Below are 19,957 nucleotides of genomic sequence, written 5' to 3' on the forward strand. Positions count from 1 at the left end.
CATAAATCCATTCCAACCTGTTGTAACATTAATATGTAATTTAATTTACTTCAAAGCCATTTTAAAGTTATTTACTGAAAAGTCAATTTTAAATCCATAACCTGAAATTGTATATTCTTGGTGTTAGAAGTGCAACTGCAGGGATTGTTCAGTATGCAACTTAAGGGTTATTTCTCTTAATCTTAAAATCAACTCACCAAAAGTGGGACAGGTGTAGGTGTTGCTTAGCAAGCAGGCATATTGACACAATGAGTGTTGAGGTAGTGTGTTTTTTGATTGGCTGCATCATCCTGAGACACGTTCTCTTCTCTTGGTGTTTAGTTGAAAGTCTCCCTGCTATGAACAAGGCCTGAAGTAAACAAAACAAAACCTTTCTGTTCCTTTCTCTTCAAACTATACAGGGTGTTTTGCTGAGTTTCCTCATTGAAGTTTTAACAAGACTTTTCTCTCTGGACTCCGTCTGTGTTATTTAAGTGCCTTTGCTAATGTCCAGGAGGACATGGGCAAAGAGGAAGATCCATTGTTGAATGCCCCTTGCTTACTACCATAGAAACATTCACAAGCCTTGCCATTATTATTATTTTTAATAAAAAAAATCTGTAAAAAGACAGCACCCAAGAGCACTGTAACATTTTTACTTCCACCCTGTTGGTGAGAACCTGCCAAGGATAATCCATCACATGGATTATCCATATTTGGTTCTCCCCCCGCCCTCGCCTGCTGTTGTCATAATATTTCACTTAAAATAAGCTTTTATAAATGTATTTTATTTTTTTAAATACATCTTGCAGATCTCCCTTGCAGGCTGTGCTCTGTGTGCCTTCCACCACCCTCAGTACTTAAAGTATGATGGGTGGCAATACAAGATAGAATCTTCTCTGGAGTGAGTTCCTTCCTGAAGAACTCTTTCCCTTTGATAGTTCACTTTGCATGTTCCTAAGCACTTTTTAGGTTCCACACCAAGATGAACATCTTTCAGATGGGCTTTGGGGTTGCTCTGATAATGCATACCCCACACACAATTTGTGCTGCCCTGATAAATATTGCTGGTTGATGTTGTGATACTAATTAGTATTGTATTTAAAACAGCAACAACATATATTTTATATTGCGTTTATAGCTTGGATCCCATAGTGGCTGGTGGGGCAGAAAGGGGTGGTGTGGTGTTGTTGCTTACTTGGCTTCCCAATGTAATAGTCACTGCCAGTAACTAGAGAGGGGAACCATTTAGTGGCAAGGTCAGTGCGGTGTGGGCACAGCAGTAGGAGTGTCAATTTGGCTCCAGCACTGCACACATAGCACATAGCACATTGCTATCTCTTCTAAGTACCAGTTGAAAGCAGTTTTATTTTCTTCTGCTTGTAGCAAATCCTAATGTTTAGATCTGATTGTGTTTTTATTGTTAGGCTGCTGATACCTTAGTGTTTAATTGTTTCCGTGGCCTTGGCTTGTTTGCTTGTTTACTGCCAAGCTGTCTTGGGTGGCTTATGTAGAAAGGCACAGTGCAGATGTCTTAAATAAAACATCAATATTTAGAGAGCATTGTTATTTGTAATGATGCTATGCTCATTGCCTTGCTGAGTGCATGTCTATGGGTAGGTGGAGAGGAGGGCTCATAAACTGCAGGGATGTTAGGATTGCAGTGCTTTGCACATCAATGTATGTTTAATAATGAGTTTAACTCTGCCATCTGAAGTACCCAGGACAGGTCCTTCTGCATGGTGACACTGAGGATGTGGAGGAGGTTCACCCTTCTGCCTTGTTTCTGATCTTGAGATAAAATTTGCTGACCCTTTTTCAAACAACTGTTAGAGTCTTCTGATCATTTGAGGAATGGCTTGCTCTGGTTTCAGCTATTTCTTAACTGCTCAGCTGATACCATGTTTTATTTTCTGTATGGGTGGTTTATTAAGATATCAAAGGAAGAGAGTATGGAGCGAGTCCTCTGTCCAGATTCTTTCCTAGCAGATTGCCAACTTGCATTCTTCATCAACCATACTTTTCTTTTTCACTAGGTACTTACGTTACCAAAGTGACAGCCACCGATGCGGATGACCCTGTTTACGGAAACAGTGCCAAGCTCGTCTACAGCATCTTGGAGGGACAGCCTTACTTCTCAGTTGAACCACATACAGGTGGGTGCTTCTGAATGCTAACTTCCCCTGAGTTATATGATATGTGAGGAGCACGGCTTCCTGAAAGCTGCTTTGCTTCCTGCATTTCAACATAATGTGTAGGTAGGTGGCTGTCAACATTAGTCAATCTGTAGAGCGTAAGTATCTGACTCATTTCCCATGGCTGCACAGAAAGACCTGACAACGTACAAAGATAAAAAAAGGAAGGAGACTGCTTACAAATGTTGTTGCAGTAACTGAGACCGAGATACCAAAAAGGGTCAAGTGAAAAGCCCACTGTTAGTGGAAATATTGCAACATATTTTAATAAGCTGTTGTTCAAGTCCTCCAAACAGAAGCAAAACCTATTGGGGTGGGGGGGTTATGGGTGTGCAAAGTTTATTATAGGTTGTTAAACCTTGCTTTTAATAGTACCATAGAGTATGTATATACACACTTTTATGCACTAGGTTCTACATTCTATGTTTCAACCAGGGTTGGGGAATCTCAGACCAGGGGCTAAAAATGGCCCCCAAAGCCTCTCTGTTAGACTCTCTGGTCACATTGGTGTAACATGGTTTCCAGTGCCTAGAGCCATGCAGAGGTGTGGTGGTGGGAGGGAGGGAACTGGATAGAGTACACATGCAAATTCAACTGCCTAATAGCATCTGCATCACCCAGGAGATCACAGCCACAGAGCTAAGTACTGTAAAGAATTGCCCCAATTATCTGGAAAGGTTACTTCCTCGTTTGCATGGAGAAGCCATTTTCAGCAGAGCCCAGCATCAGAACCACATAGCTGTGGGTGTTGTAATTTTGCACCCATAAGAATTTTGCATCTGGGGCAACAGCCTTTGTGACCTCCATGCTATGCCACTGTCTGGTATCTTCCCACAATGCCCCAGCTACGCATCATCTCATCAACCACACTTGCCATCATTGTTCCCGGCTTTGCATTTTTCTTGGGTGGTTTGTTGGTTTTCCCCCAGCTTGCCTGGATGGATAATGTGTAGGGTGTGGGTAGGTGTAGAAACTAGCCTACTGCATACAGGTAAAAATCTGCCCATGTGATTGCTAGATGGTTGCTAAGAGGGAATTGTGGCCCTTGGACAGAAAAGTTCTGGTCCAATCTCTGGCATCTTCAGTTAAAGTCTTTCTCCCTCCCTTTTTTCTTTCTTGTGTTACATAAATATCCCATCGAAATATATATATATATATAAAAAAAAAAGTCTAGTAGCACCTTAGAAACCAACTAAGTTTGTTCTTGGTATAAGCTTTCGTGTGCATGCACACTTCTTCAGATACACTGAAACAGAAGTCACCAGACCCTTATATATAGTGGGAGGGTGGGGTGGGGTTTTTCTCAGGAGGGTAGTAGGAGATGGGTGATCGACTCAATGGGTATGGTAAACCTATTGACAACTGTCAACAACTGCAATTAGTCCTACAGGAAAAAGCAAGGGATAGTATGCAGATGATTAGCATATGTAATGAGACAGGAATCCAATATCTCTGTTAAGACCAGGTCTCTCCACAGTTTTCAGTTTAGTGATAAGTTGTAATTCAGCAACTTCTCCTTCAAGTCTGTTTCTGAAATTCTTTTGTAATAAGACAGCTGCTTTGAGATCCTGTATTGAATGTCCTGGGAGACTGAAGTGTTCTCCTACTGGCTTCTCTGTCTTGTGATTACTGATGTCAGATTTATGTCCATTTATCCTTTGGCATAGGGTTTGGCCTGTTTGTCCAATATAGAATGCTGAAGGGCACTGCTGGCATTTGATGGCATACACAATGTTAGAAGATGAGCAATTAAATAGGCTTGAGATGGTATGTTTGATGTTGTTGGGTCCAGTGATTGTGTTGTCTGGGTGTATGTGGCAGCAAAGTTGGCATCTGGGTTTATTGCAGGCTCTGGACCGAGGCTCCTTGGGCAAAACATGGATATTTTCACATGAGTGGACAAGGATGATGGGAATTGTAGTCCATCAACATCAGGAGGGCCACACGTCCCACATTCCCAGCCTAACTTTCCACAGTATCTCAGCAGGTTTAACACCAGTTTGTACCAGAAGCCATAATGACTGACCACTTGTCCCAGCATCAACTGTATTCTTCAGGTACATACCGGTAATTTAAATCTGAGAGTCACTGAAACATTGCACTGAATTCAGACTCAGGCATGGCCAACACCACCCTGGTTCCTTGGCCATTAAGGGAAAACTGCCAGATGCTTGACAACCCTTTGCATTTTCAGTCCCAAGTAGGCAACAAAAAGGAGGATTGTTGAATTATGAATGCAGTGCACAATAGTTCCAAGGTTTTATATTTGGGAGACTGCTGAAATATTGAATAACCTTAGAACGGAAGCTATTTACCTATTGTGACTTGTATTTTAGGAAGCATTACGGTTGGGCCCTATAAATTATATGACCTTCAGCTCAGTTAAAATGTGTCTGTTTAAGCTCTCAGTAGTGGATATGTATGGGTGCTTCTTTTGTGTTTGTACTGTTTGCTCTCTGTGTCTTTCTCTCTCATTATGCTGTCATTATGATGTGTTTCATTTCATTTCACCTATATTACATCTAGGGATGGGTGAATCTGTCAGTGTTGGTTTCTCTCAGTTTCTCATTTTTCCAGTCTTATATTCTGTTCTCTACATTTTCATATCAGCAGACTTAAAAAAAAGTTTTCATGAAAAGATATATTATTTTCCTCTAATATATATGTGTGTTTGTATGCAATTTTCCCTACATACACATTTTTGCAAAAACATTTTATTTCACTCATATTTGAATATATTTATTTCATTAATACATCCAAAACAATATATGAACTGAAACTCAGTCATCCTTTGAAATTTGCACTCAGAATTCTGCAAATTTCCAACCAAATATATCCAACAAAATAATATGCACAAAAATCCATACATTAGGGGAACGTGTTAGTAAAAATGCATACATTAGTGAAAATAACATACAAAATTGCATGGTATCTGGGGAATTGGCTTGTATATTAGTCAAAACTGCATACAAATATTGGTTTATGAGGAGAACTTCACAGTAAAATGCTGATAAATTTTCATGAGGATTAAAAAAAAATCCAAACAGCTGCAGAATGTTGAAAAATGAATTTAAAAATGGGAAAAATGAGAAACAAAGAGAACTGAAATTGGCAGCTTCTTCTGTCTCTATAGCAGTGTTTTTCAACCACTTATCCGCGACACACTAATGTGCCGCGAGATGTTGCCTGGTGTGCCGTGGGAAAAATTGAAAAATTACTTTATATATAGTCAATATAGGCACAGAGTTAATTTTTTTAGCATTTTCTAATGGTGGTGTGCCTTGTGATTTTTTTCATGAAACAAGTGTGCCTTTGCCCAAAAAAGGTTGAAAAACACTGCTCTATAGGACAGGTGTTGTGCTGCAGCCTGGAAGAGAACACCCTCTCCCCTCTACCTTTCTGAGCCTCTGACTTTCCTCCTTGAGTCTCTGAAATCATCTGCCCCGAGTCTCTGCCCCAGAGAATACATCCAAACACCACTTGCCAACCCTTCACTTCTCATTCTGGAAAGCAAGGAAATGAGTTAGGAGAGAAGCAGTGATGGCTGATGCCCATTGAGACTGGTCAGGTGGAAGGCAGACAACTCAACAGAAGGTGGAGCCAGACTTCCTCTGGTTTAATCCTCATCACTCTCTCATATGAGTTCCACAACACTGAGACTAAGAAGGAAGAAGTGAATAGCCAGAGCCACCCCTCTAACCTGGTTGTGTGTAAGAAGACAGGCAGGTGGAGGCTCGCTGTGGGTAGACTGAGGTTGGTGGGGCAGAATCCTGTTTGCTCTAATGGAGAGTAGGTCTCTCTAGCCTCTACTGGAGAGTAGGTCTGGAGGGGGAAGAGACTAAGCCCATTGGTTCCTTCAACACTTCTAAAATAATTATAAGCAACAATTTAAACTGGATCCATAGCTTACACAATTTATTCAGAGACAGAGACATCGTTGGTCATTTTGTCAAATATTTTCCATGAGAGCTGAACACAGGAATATAAGAAAGTGCTTTATAGTGAGACCACTGGTCCATCTCCCTAAGAGTTGTGACCCTCTGGGGTTTCAGACAGGAATCTCTCCCAGTCCTTCTTGAAGATTGAAACTAGTATATTATTTATTTATTTATTTATTTATTTATTTATTTATTTATACCCCACCCATCTGGCTAGGTTTCCCCAGCCACTCTGGGTGGCTTCCAACAGAGATTAAAAATACACTAAAACATCAGTCCTTAAAAACTTGATGCATGCAAGGCAGATGGTCTGCCACAGTGGTATACTACTTTCCTAAAATTATCCCAACAAGTTCAGAGGGGGTGGGATAGTTGTGGGCGGGGGCAGGGGTAGAATAAAAATGTGTCAGAAAATTCTTTCCTTGCACCTGCAAAGTTTGCATGTAACTATTTCCAAATCAGGATCACATTTGTGTTTACTCGGGAACTCTATCTAGAAAGCCCAAAGCATAAAGGATGTAAATAAATCTTCAGAAGACAATTTTGTGATGTAGAATTCAATCTGCCTGGAGCTATTTAGAACTAGGAATATAAAGTCCTTAGATTCAAGCAGTGTGCAATTCGTTACTCAAGGAGCCACCTGTTTTAGAGCACAAGCACTTAAAAAAACCCCATCTTGATGAAAGAAATATGCCTCCAGATTTCTTGATAATCTGAACATTTGCAAGAAGTGTATATGATAATATCTTGTATGCACTATGGACACTTTTACGGGTTTTACAGTGCAGTTGTTGGAAAGCCAGGACTAATAGATCAAATGTAGCTACAGTTTCAAGCAGTTTGTGCCAATGTAAATTAAACCGTCCCAGGGCTGGCATGCATAAAACATGTAAATAATGTAGGATTCTACATGCATCTCTTGGAGTTTAGCAGTTTGCAGTTAAATCAGTATTGTTGTTTACAAGAACAGGTGGAATAGGTGCAAAATATGTCTGACATTGAACAGAAGCCATAGCTCAGTGCATATGCTTTGTGTGCTGGAGGTCCCAGGTGTTGGCATGTCCAGGTAGGACTGGGGAAAGTTCACTGCCTAAAGTCCTGTAATATTACTGTAAGTCACTGTGTACAACATTGAGCTAGTTGGGCCAATGGTCTAAAGTGGAATAATGGTCTGAAGTGGAATAATGCAGCTCCCTAAGATATCTGGGTTTGTGACTGCTTCTTGCATGTAATCTGATGTGTGTTTTTTAGAGCTGTGGATCTTTGTAGTACAGGAATGCTAGCACAAATACTCTGGGTAAAGTGACAAAAGAGGGAGGCCTGTACTGGTTGCAGGGTAGGACCATAGCTCACCGGAGGAGTATCTGATTTGTGTGATTCCATGTTTAATCCCTAGCATTTCCAGGTCAGACTGAGAAAGACTCCCTGTCGTAAATCCTTGAGAGCAGCTATCAGAGTAGATGGACCACACTGAACTAGATGGACCATTGGTCTGACTTATTGTTTTCATAGAAGATAGGGATTTTTAGCATGAATGAAAAGGCCTTTGGATATCTGCAGCAAAATATACTTCAATAATTCAAGCAAACTAGACTGGGCCAAAAATAGCCCAGTGAGGACTAAACAAGCTTAATGCCCACAGAAGATGGAATAATAATTGAAGTGAATGTGGGGGTGGGGGTGGGAGTTGGGGCAGCAAAGAAAAGATGAATGGAGTGAAGTATAATGGAAAAGGGAATGGCTGTCTGTCTAGCTTGCCAGAATCATGAGTAGGAGCATTCTACACTGCAACATTTCATTGCAGGTAATGGCCAAATGGACTGTGCCTGCAGAAGGAAGCTGACCTTATTGAAAGCTGTGTCTAGAACTTCCTGCTGCTCATGGAAATAGGGAGAGTGAAACAAAGTAAACACATGTGTGAAGACAACGCCTTAGCAATCTAGCTCCAGCTGATTTGGTCTTTAGTCCCCTGGGAAGCAGGGGAATGGATGCGTGAAAAAAACTCTTCTGGCACATAATTGATTTCACATCACACATCCTGGCTTTGCACAACTTCTCAAGCACCCCAATGGGATCTTCAATATGTCTGCCTCATGCATCCATGAAGGGAACATCATATGCATCACAGAGGGGGTGTATGTATGTGTGTGCTGTTTCACTCTCTATTTCAGACCTTGCCTTGCTTGAACTTTAGAAAGCTCTGTGAATCTCCACAGGCCCTGATTGTATTAAGCACCCTTTTATGTAGCCTAATTGATAGCTCTATAGTAAGTAAAGAGTGCTAGCTGAAGATTTGCCACATTTGATGTGCATCGTTTAATCTCACTGTAAACAAGTGGTACAGTGACAATAAAGTATTTCTATTTCTATTTCTATATTGGTGGAGATGAGATTCCATTCCTTCCTTCAATCTCATACTCCTGCTACTCTATGGCCCTCCCTACACTGCTATGTACCTGTATCTGTCAATCACCCTGACCAGAGCAAGTATCAAGGATTGGCATAAGTGGAAGTTGCTGCTGGGTGGGGGCTTGACTCCTAGGAGATGGTGCCCCTGCGCATAATTGTGGCTCAGATTGCAGGCCATTTACTTTGTAAAATTTTGAACTGGGGCCTATAGGAACATAGCAACCTTGCTTTTTTGGTCAGTCTAGAATGTGAAAGAGTGTTGGAACAATGGAGCACAATGTTGAAAGTGACTGTCAGCATACAAATGTACAAATTTAGGAAATTGTTCAGCATTGTTATGATAGGTGGTGGGCTTAGATACCTTCAGAATCCTTTGAGGGGTGCAATATGTATATTTATTTGCTGTGCATGCAGTAACTCTTAGAAACCACTAAAGTAAAGCAGTATATAAATTTGTTAAATAAAAATAAAATAAATGAACTCAATTCAACACACTGATTTCTGTCAGTGAAGAGTATGTCATTCAGTGAGAGCTGTTTGACAGTGGAAGAGACTCCCTTGGCAGGGGCATAGGAAGGGGGAGCGGAGGGGATGGAGCGCCCCGGGTGCCACTCTGGGAGGGGCGACAAGATGGCCCCTGCTTCCCCCCAGGTGTAGAGCGGCTGAGGGTGCGGCGTCCATATGGGCTGCCACTCTCGCGCACCATCTGTACGGTCGCCGCACATGCACAGTCCGTATGGGATGCCACTTGCGCGGCAGCCTGTACAGCCGCAATACAAGCCACAGCCTGTATGGCCGCCATGCGCGAGCGGCAGCCTGTATGGACTGTGTGCATGCGCTGGATGCTGCGCATGTGCAGTCTGTACGGGGTGCTGCACAGGTGCCGCCCCAGGTGCCGGAGAGGGTTCCTCTGCCACTGTCCCTTGGGAAGTGTGGTCTCTCCTTCCTTGGAAGTTTTTAAGCAGATCTGTCATTGTTGCTTTTGGATTCCTGCATTGCAGGAGGTTGGACTAGATAACCCTCAGTGTCCCTTCCAACTCTACAAATCTATGATTGTAAGTAATGTTGTTATTCTATTATTATTATTGTCTCACCACCACAGAATAATATTCTCCTCTGCTCCACTCTGTGTGGTTGCAAACACAATAGGTTTGTAGCCCTGCCGTTGTTTCATTAATGAGAAGGCAAAAACAAACTATACTTTAAAAAAGATTAACAGCTTCTCAGGCAGGATAAACACACTCTGCAATGACACCAAATTAGTGATGTATCTTACAGTGGCCCACATCATTACAACCTCTATAAATCGCTACCATCATCTGCCGGTTTCTTATGAAGCTCTAACTCCCTCCCCCCTCTGTTCATTGTTGAGAAGTTGTCTTTCTAATATTATTTATAAAAGCATGCAAGTTTTGTTTATTTTCTAATAACTCACTGACTACTAGTCCCCACTGTATCTCCTACCCATAGTTGCTGGCTAGAAGTTCCGTGGAAATATTTATTTTTCACCTAATGTGAGGAGGAGATGGTCTAAATCAAAACAGTCATTATTACAATTGCAATTACTGTAATGGCACATAATCTAAAGTGCACCTTGTTCTATAATAGAGGCATGGCAGAGCAGCAGTAGCAGCAGCAGCAGCAGCAACAACAACAACAACAACAACAACAACAACAACATCCAATTGTATTTAACTAATTTACATTTCATATAAGTTTGCTGAAGTAATTGAACCCCTGTCCTATTGCTTTTCTTTTGAGTTTTGGGATTGTAGTAAACTGAGACTAATATGCAAAATCAGACACAGAAGAAAGCAAGAGTTCTGTAATTCTAAGTAAAGGGAACATATCTGAACTAATTCCAGATTAATTTGTGGATTGGGATGCAATTATCCTTCAGATTTCAAAGAATCATAGAACTGTAGATTTGGAAGGTACCTCAAGGGTCATCTAACCCAACCAATGCAGAAACTTTTCATACTTTTCCCAAATTTCATACATTTCCAATTTTTGCATTATTCTTAGCTCAAAAAATCAGATGTGTTTAGAATGTGTATTTTAAGAATAAAATATGAAAATAAATGTGACCATTGAGAAAGGTGAACAGTGATTGCTTCATATATTTAATTCCTATATTTCTAATGTAATGCTTCCAGTTCATCTCCCATGTGCCTCTATTTAGAAAATTCTATGAGATTTTGACAACTGCATCTTGAACAGAATAGGATAGAACTGTAGAATCTTCAGAGTAGGACAGTTCAAATGATCAGGGCTAGAAATAGAAATGTCCCAGTGAAAATAGAAATTTGGAGTGGGGAGAGAAATATACACAAGACAGTAAAATGACAAATTTGCAACATGACTATGGTATTTGCTTGCAAGTAAGTCCTACTAATTTTAACAAGGCTTATTCCCTAGTAAGTATTTGTATGCTTGCAAGTTTTGTTCATGATGGTAGAAATACAACTAGTAACTAAGTATGAAATAAGATGGGAATGATTCTCCATTAATCACAGGAATAGCATGAATGAGTTTCACCCTTCCTCAGCCATTTTACAATCTCTTAAGAAATGGATTTCTACCTTAAGAACATTTGCACATTCTGATTTTGCTCTCTATACTGTTGAAATGACTACCATTAGCCAACCATATTGTGTTCAAAACTATTATACTGATAGGAAAGAGGGGGAGAGAGAGAGAGAGAGAGAGAGAGAGAGAGAGGGAGAGAGAGAGAGAGAGAGAGAGAGAATAATTATTGGGCGTGAAAGAGATCATATCAAATACCAGAAATATCTACTCAAAAAAGAAAGGTTAAATAAGAGTTTGTTTGCTGTGGTTAACCACTGCTACAGAAAAACTAGGTAGGTAGACATTAGCCTATTTAGTTAGCTTCTCATCATTGTCTTATGTCCACAGTAGATGCTTGCTCTCCTGTGACAAGATAATAGAATTGTAGATGTGAGTCCCTTTTGTGAAATTGTACCAACAAGTACAGAATCATGAGTTATTTGGTCTTCTGAAAGCTGCATCCAATTTGGCCTTGAATATTCATGAGGTCCAGATATTCATGTGCTTTTTAGTGGACTTGTAACTGAGAGACCTGTCCTCAGGTAAAACCCAGCTCATTAGGAGTGGATGGGTGCATTGCACTTAAATGAACCCACATCTCCAAGGACATTATGGGAGCTGATCCTTAATTGGAAATATTGTTTATGGATATTAGCTGGACTTGCTGCTAGATAAATGTATTCTTGCAAACATGACTTCCCCCCCCCCTAAACACATTAACAGCTTTGTACCACCAGTACTGCCTATAGGGAGTGGCCTGTTTTTTTCTCCCAGATTACACTTTATTTGTATTAACCCAGGGGTATTTACAAGGTCATATTTGCAAACTCATTAACTTCTAGCAATGTCCTAAGTTACATCTGAGCAAATCCATTAAATGCTGTGTGGTTACACAGGTGTGCAATTGAAACTGTATACCATGAGACCAATCTGAACATGAAACTAGTGTATAATGAGGAAAGCCTGCTTATTAAATGGAGCACATTAGATTGGGGCTATCCAATCTGCAGGAGCTAAAGTTTCCATGCAGAACTGGGCTTAACCTACAAAGCCCTAAAAACGTAAGGCTCAGGCTTTTTTTGAGACTATAAGGGTTTTTCTTTTCTTTTTAAACTGCCAAAGTAATACTAGTTTCTCTAATTAACTTCAGATTCCATAATTACTGAGGATCATCATCTGGATCCTAAAGGCTTTTCCGGGGGGGGGGGGGAGAGATAAACTTAAATATATATAAAGGTTACTTCCAATTAAGCACCGGTTTCATCAATGTTCTCTTGCAATATATCTTGATTATGAACTGGGTTTTACTTGAGCACATGCATTGTGGCCCCAGTTGATGAAACATTTACTGATATGAAAGGATTGTCAAATAACTTCTAAGCATAGGTGTGCTAGAGTTGTTGCACTTTGTGTAGAGCAGAAAATATTTTTCTCCGCCACAAGAACGAGCTACAAACCTGTACTGCAAAACTGTCTTAATATAGTTGCAATTTAATGTTATAGGATACAAAATAACACATTGCTCTTAAACCAGCTAGCAACGTGGCCCAGCCTTCTTTTTAGACCTTATTGCAGTTCAATACACTTTTCTCTCTCTGGTCCAAAAAGGAGATCTTAAGGAACTTGCTTGTTCATCATCACAAAGCTTAGCTTCTACTACTACTGCTATTGACTGCACCGCTCACAAAGAATGCTGAGGTTCCCGGGTTTCATCTTTCTTCTTTGAGAGATTGTAGCTCAGCAGGGGCACTGACGTGGGCCCCAGATTATGGGTAACCAATGACACATATGATGTAACATGATGTCATGTCGTTGTGACCAGAAGTCACACTTGGAGGCATAAAAAACATTAATATTAGGAGAAATTCACAATGAATGCTGATTAATTTTCATCTGGACTTTTATTTTGAAAACAAACAAACAAGCAAACAAACTGTTGTGAAAATATTGGAAACTGAGTTTAAGATTGTAAAATTGAGAAATTGATAGCAACTAAAATTGGTAGTTTTGCCCTTTCCTAGATCCAGCTACCTCTGTATAATTTTAAAATATTGTCCACCCACAATTTATCTGACTTTTCTTTTCTTTCTCTCCATCTTCAACATGTTTCACTTTATCTCTCTCTCTCTCTCTCTCTCTCTCTCTCTCTCTCTCTCATCAGTCAGTATGCAGTATTACTGCTTTTTGTGGGAATACTGCAAAGATGTACAAGTTTTTTATTATTATTTAAAAATGTTCAGTGGTAAGGTGAGAGAAATGATAGAGAATCATGAGATGTTTGACAGATAAGTATGTAATTTGTGTACATTAGGTAAGAAGTGATTAAGGGAATATATAAGCTTGCCTATCAAATATTTGAGATGTGCTAATGAGAGGGGGGAAAGGGGACACTTTTTGTAACTCCTTGTATGTGTGTGGGGAGTGTTGAAGGTGATGTCCTAAAAGGAGATAAAGCAATCACTATGTGTTGATTACATTAGAAGAAAAGGTCTGTGCCAGGAAGGGGTGTAGTATTTAACAAAGAAGGCAGATGAGTCATTTCCTCCTGGTCACAAAAAAATGTAAAGAAAACAACTCCAGCATGAATAACACAATATAAAAATCATACCCTAAGTAGTTTGCAAATTCTACCCGACCTCCTTTTTAAGGAACCACTTACAGGGACAATTACAAATCGTTGTGGGTATTCAAGTGTAGTGTTTCTGAAATTCCAAGTTCTTACTGATCATTCTGAAAGCTTCTTCCTGAAGCTGTTGGTGTTCAGGGTCAAACACCTTGAATTTACTTGCTCCCTCCCATGGTATTCTCCCCCATATGATACATTTTAGAGCAATGGTAGTCAACATTACATCCTCCAGATGTTGCTGGACTGCACATCTGATCATCCTTGACCATTGACCATGCTCACTGAGGCTGATGGGGATTGCAGTCCAGCATCATCTAAAGGGTACCATGTTGGCTACTTGTGCTTTAGAGTGTTGGGTTTCAAGCAGAGGGCTAATAGGAAATCTGAAACAGTACCACTCGGACTTGCCAGCAATCTCTACTAAGCCTCTTAGTTTGCTGGTATCTTGCTTCTCATCCTCCACCTTGCAAATAGGCTTTATCGCATAACATAATTCAGTTTCATTCTAATAACTGTCAGTATACCACTGCTATTGTTTAATATTTATTATGATTCATATAGCATCATCAGAGATCCATGATGCTTTACAGAGTACAGGTGTCGGCATCAAAGACCTTATAATCTAAAATTTAACATAGTGGAAACAATTGAGGAAGGGGAGAGAAGTGGTTGCCTCACTTCAAAGAAGGATATTGTACAGCTGGAATAGGTTCAGAAAAGGGCAAGCAAAATGTTCAAGGGATTGGAGCAGCTCCCCTATAGTGAAAGGTTACAACAGTTGGTGCTTTTCAGTTTCAAGAAAAGGTGAGTAAGAGGTGGCATGTTACAGATGTATAAAATTATGCCTGGTGTGAAGAAAGCAGATTAAGAACTGTTATTCTTCTTCTCTCATAACACTAGAACTTGTGGGCATCCAATGATGCTGAATGTTGGAAGATTCAGAGACAGGAGGGGGGGAGGAGAGAGAGAAAGTACTTCTTCACACAGTGCATAGTTAAATCCTGGAATTCACTCCCAGAAGATGTAGCAATGGCCACCAACCTGGATGCCTTTAAAATAAGATTAGACATGAAGGATAAGGCTATAGGAAGCTACTAGCTATGATGACTATGTTATATATTGACTGCTGGATGTGGTATGCCTCTGAATGCCACTTGCTGATAACCATAAGCTTTTAGTTTCCCATGATGCATTTGGTTAGCCACTGTGAGAACAGAATGCTGGACTAGATGGGTCATCAGCATGATCTGACAGGCTACTCTGTCATTCTTACTTTTTTGTGGGTGGAAGGGTAAAGGGGGGGGGCTTTTTCATTTGTGTGGTTTTTCATCCCTGTGTTGCATCTACCGACTTTGGTTTCTCTTTTTCTCATTTTTTCCAATCATAAATTCAGTTCTACACATTTCCATATCAGTTTGCACTGAAAATTCATGAAAACATTTAGTATGAAATTATCCTAATATATGCATTTTTGTATGCAATCTTGCCTAATATAATGCATTTTTGGTATGTTATTTTCACTAACATATGCATTTATATGCACATTTTATTCTAGTATATGCATTTTTGTATATATACTTGGCTGAAGAATTCCATTGCAAAATTCAGAGATGTGCAGGATGGAACAAAATAAAAAAATAAAAATAAAAATTCCTTCCAGTAGCACCTTATAGACCAACAAAGTTAGTTCTTGGCATGAGCTTTCGTGTGCATGCACACGACAAATCTATGTGTGCATGCACACATAGACAAATCTAACTGCTCTCTCTCCCTCCCTCCCTCTCCATCCCATTCTGTGACCTGTACATACTATTAAAGCTAGGTTCCAATTAAAACAACCACAACAACAAATGAAACAGATGAGAAATGAGTGGATTATCATTTGGAACTCATTTGTTTGAATTCTCATTCATTTTTTTTTTAATTAAATCAAAAGCAGCTCACTCATTTTGTTTATCATTTGTTTTTTTTAATATGAATGTGTGGCCTTGATGCACATCTCTTGTTCCATGACTCATGCAGGGATTGATGTCCAGGTACATTTATGAGCTGCCCATTTCTCTCTCTCGAATAGAGTATAGTTTGAATCAAACATATTCAGAAAGTTAGATGCATTATACAATTTTCTGGAAAGTCTATCTCCCTCTCTCTGCTCCATTTACCCTCTTATTCAGTTGGCAGTAAATGATGTGCAAAGTAATATGGGAATATACACATAATTCTATTTGTCTCTGATTATATCAGACAGGTGACACTGAAAATTACTCTTTAAATAAAAGGAGCTAAATCAGAACAAAGTTTCCACATTTCTGAGTGTGTGTGTTTTTAAGAGCTATGTGATTGTGGATTCCTGGGCTTCATCAGATGCTCTAGAATAGGGATGGAGAACATGCAGCCCTTCAGCAGTGACCATGGTAAGGAACAAAACGAGGTTCTTGTACTAGTGTGCAAAGCCCTGAATAACTTAGGCTCAGGATACCTTAAGAACTACCTTAGCCTGTACATCTTAAGTTGTTCACTGAGATCATTTTGGTCCCCCATGGAGTGGAAGAAATTGTGCCTTCATCGTTGAGGCCCCAACTCTGTGAAACTATCTCCCAGTAGAACTCAGATAGGCCCTGTCACTGATGAGTTTCAGATACCTGGTTAAACAATTTTATTTCAGGTGGCATTTGCATTGTGAATGCTCATCTATTTTTTTTTAAAAAAATCTGCTGATATTCATTTAAATTTCTGACATTTTAAATGTTTGAGGTTTAATTTGTATTTTAAGCTTTGTATATTTTCTATAGGTATAAGCCACTTTGAAACCTAGATGGTGAAAAGTGCAATATAAAAAATAAAATAATAAAATAATAACTAATAATACACTTGCCAAACTCGAGCATTGTTAGTAATGAAGCACAGAGTTAAGAGGAAAATTCTCGTTTTCTTGTACTGTTATAAAAGGGCTTAATTTGTGCTATAGGCAATTAACACCTATTTAGGAACAGAGAAATTTAAAGATTTAAATGAAATATTTTCATGCATACCAGACAATACACCAGATGTTGCTGCAAGACTTGACAGCAACAGTCACCTATTTAGGAAACCATGAGGAGGAATCCAAGCTTCCCTACCAAAAACATTACAAATTGGGCAATATTTATCTTATGGGTGTAAGTCACATAATTATTGCCCAACTCTGCATTCAACTGAATAGCTGTGCAAGCTCATAGACTTTTCCCCATTCCTCTCCGTCATGTGCCCCAAACCCTTCCCATGTAGGGTGAAGAGAGAAGAGATTGTTCCATCAGCACAAGCATTTATGATTGCCCAATAGCACTATCTCCTTTGTGCTGGTTTGAATGCAGGGCCGTCTCGTCCATTTGGGCTGGTGGCGCGGCGCCCCTGCAAGCCCGCTGGCATACCAGGTGCCCCCTCCCCAACCCGACCCCACGGACGGGTGGGCGGGCGGGCGCTCATGCGCCGGCGGCACAGCCCCGTCTTCGAGCGCAGCGAGCGGGGGGAGTAGTGCGGCCCCGCCGGCGGCCTCCCCCCCCGCCCCCACGGGCGGCCGGGTGCTTGCACCGCCAGCGCTCTCCCCCGGACGTCCCAGACGCATGGGGGTGCCGGAAGGATCGAGTCCACCGGCATACCGGCCGCCCCCTCCTCAATCCGCCCCCAAGGGCGGGCTGTTGGCCGGGCACTCGCGCGCCAGCGGCGCAGCTGCTGCTGCCCATTCCAGTCCCGGGCGGGCTGCGAGCCGGCTGCCCTTGCCTCCCATCCCGGGAGCACTGGAAGGGCACACAGAGCCCCACGCCGCTCCAGCGCCACGCCCCTCATCCCCTGCTCGCCCACCTCCCCTCCCGAGGGGTGGCAAGCCGGAGGGTTCACTGCGCCACGGCGGCCGATCTCCTTAAGACGGCCCTGTTTGAATGCAAACCTAGGCATTTATTATAGCATTAGATCCAGCACAAAATCTGACCATTGAAGGAATGCTAGCCGCTGCCTCCTCCAAGTTGCCAAGCAAGGTCTGTGAAAGGAAGAATGAGATAAAATGGTGAGAGAAAGGGAGGTGGCACACTGCCATTTACTCCTTTCTCAATATTCCCCCAAGCCCTGCAGTTTAAAGTTAGGGAAGCATATATGGACAAGCACATATTTTGGCCGTAAACCATACTTAAACATCTCCTTAAATTGTCCCCTAACATTAGAGTCATGTTTTAAAGGTTGCTATTTATTATTCTCATTATTCTCCTAAAATGGCTATTGGTGTCACATTGCCCAAGAGCAAATAAAACAGAGGTAGAATGAGATTTACTTTTCAAGGAGCTCTTAAATTCATACTCAGCAATTTGCACAATCTGTCTAGAACCTGAATTGGAGAAAATATACCCTTGTGGTCTATGTGTCTGAGGGGTTTTTTTAAAGGATGTATTTCGAAAAGCAAACACTGGATTCACAAAAGGGGGAATTAGATGGGGGCGAAAGGGGCAGAGTCAACAGTGGAAGCAAACATGGAAATGGAAAAGCAGGGGAAAATAAGGTTTTAAGTTGTTTATTGCAGGGGTTGCCAAATGTCTGGGGTCTAATGGGCACATTTTCAAACAGGAAAGACTGCTGTGGACAACACACACACACACACACACACACACACACACCCTCCAAACAAGTGCACAATGTGAACTATTCCAGTGGCTACAAAAAGATTATTATTTTGATCCTAATTTCAGTGGGGAAAGAAGGTACCCTGTGGACACCAGAGAAGGTCTCTGAAGGCACCTAGTTGCCCACAAGCACCACTTTTGTGATCCCTGGTTTCTTGCCACTCACAACAGCCTTAATAGTTTGTTGGAAGAGGGGAGAGACATGTCCTTCCACAAAGCTCTCTTTCATTCTGCACAATGGAAGTACACAGCCATACAAGGAAAACTTCCAGATGTTGATATTTCTCCAAATCAACAGCACATTCTCATTGAAGATGGGTGAGCTGCAGTGGCTCACATGTCATTGAAAACTGAGTGTTGGAAATTAGTGGGGGCATCTCAGCACCCCACCTCCACAAGTTATAAAATATTTCAGTTAATTCTTAGCAAATCCATCCATCATCTATCTATCTATCTATCTATCTATCTATCTATCTAATCTTTATATCTATCATCTATATCTATCTATCATCTATCTATCTATCTATCTATCATCATCATCATCATCTCTCTCTCTCTGTCATCTATCTATCTATCTATCTAATCTTTATATCTATCATCTATATCTATCTATCTATCTATCTATCTATCTATCTATCTATCTATCTATCATCAATCTATCATCTATCTATCTATCTATCTATCTATCTATCATCTATCATCTATCTATCTATCATCATCTATCTCTCTATCTATCTATCTATCATCTATCTATCTATCTATCTATCTATCATCTATCTGTCTGTCTCTGACTGGAATCAGAGATATCCAAAGCTATGGGAAAATGTCACCTGCTTTACCTAGGGGGTGATTAGAAGGAATGTCCCCTGGAAACTGATGGGGGGGAAGCAAAATTGACTCCAAATGGGACCATTGAGGGGGGCAAGAAGTTCCTCTGAGAAGAGTGGACTCTCCTCCAAGTTTTCCCAAGAGCAGCCTTTCAAAGGAGGGCATAAACCATCAAATCTTCTCCAGCTTGGATTTTAAGCTGAGCTGAAGAAGAATTTGAGGACTTCACATGCTCTGTTCTCCTTTGAGCCAAGCATTGCCAAGCCCCTAAAACCTGCTACTGGATCTGAACATACCAAATTTTGCCGTCCTCTTCCTTCACACAGAGCATACTTAAACTATGGAAATTACTCACACAGCGGGCAGTGATTGGTACCAACCTAGATGACTTTAAAAGAAGCTATTTAAACAAAATCCATGGGGTAAGGCAGGCTTCCTCAACCTCGGCCCTCCAGATGTTTTTGGCCTACAATTCCCATGATCCCTAGCTAGCAGGACCAGTGGTCAGGGATGATAGGAATTGTAGTCTCAAAACATCTGGAGGGCCGAGGTTGAGGAAGCTTGGGAAAAGGCTCTCAATGGCTACTAGCCATGGCCACTATGATCTGCCTCCACAACTGGTTGCTGGGGACTACCGGAGGAGAGAGAACTCTTGTGCTCAGATCCTCCTTAAGGGCTTCCCACAGGCATCTGATTTGGTCAAGGTGAGAACAGGATGGTGGGCTAGATGGGGCATTGGTCTGATCCAGCATACTCTTATTTCCC

At 41.0% G+C, this 19,957-nt stretch overlaps 1 protein-coding gene across 2 annotated transcripts in view; it reads left to right on the forward strand.

The window, feature by feature from the left end:
- CDH8 (cadherin 8) overlaps positions 1-19,957 on the forward strand; it is a 236,931-nt gene that overhangs the window by 115,425 nt on the left and 101,549 nt on the right. For both annotated transcript variants that reach the window (XM_033157166.1, XM_033157167.1), the window contains one exon: positions 2,016-2,135. In XM_033157166.1, coding sequence (XP_033013057.1) covers positions 2,016-2,135 — 120 coding nt within the window. The remainder of the gene's footprint in view (positions 1-2,015; positions 2,136-19,957) is intronic.

Source organism: Lacerta agilis, chromosome 8 (assembly GCF_009819535.1).
Source record: "Lacerta agilis isolate rLacAgi1 chromosome 8, rLacAgi1.pri, whole genome shotgun sequence".
NCBI lineage: Eukaryota > Metazoa > Chordata > Lepidosauria > Squamata > Lacertidae > Lacerta > Lacerta agilis.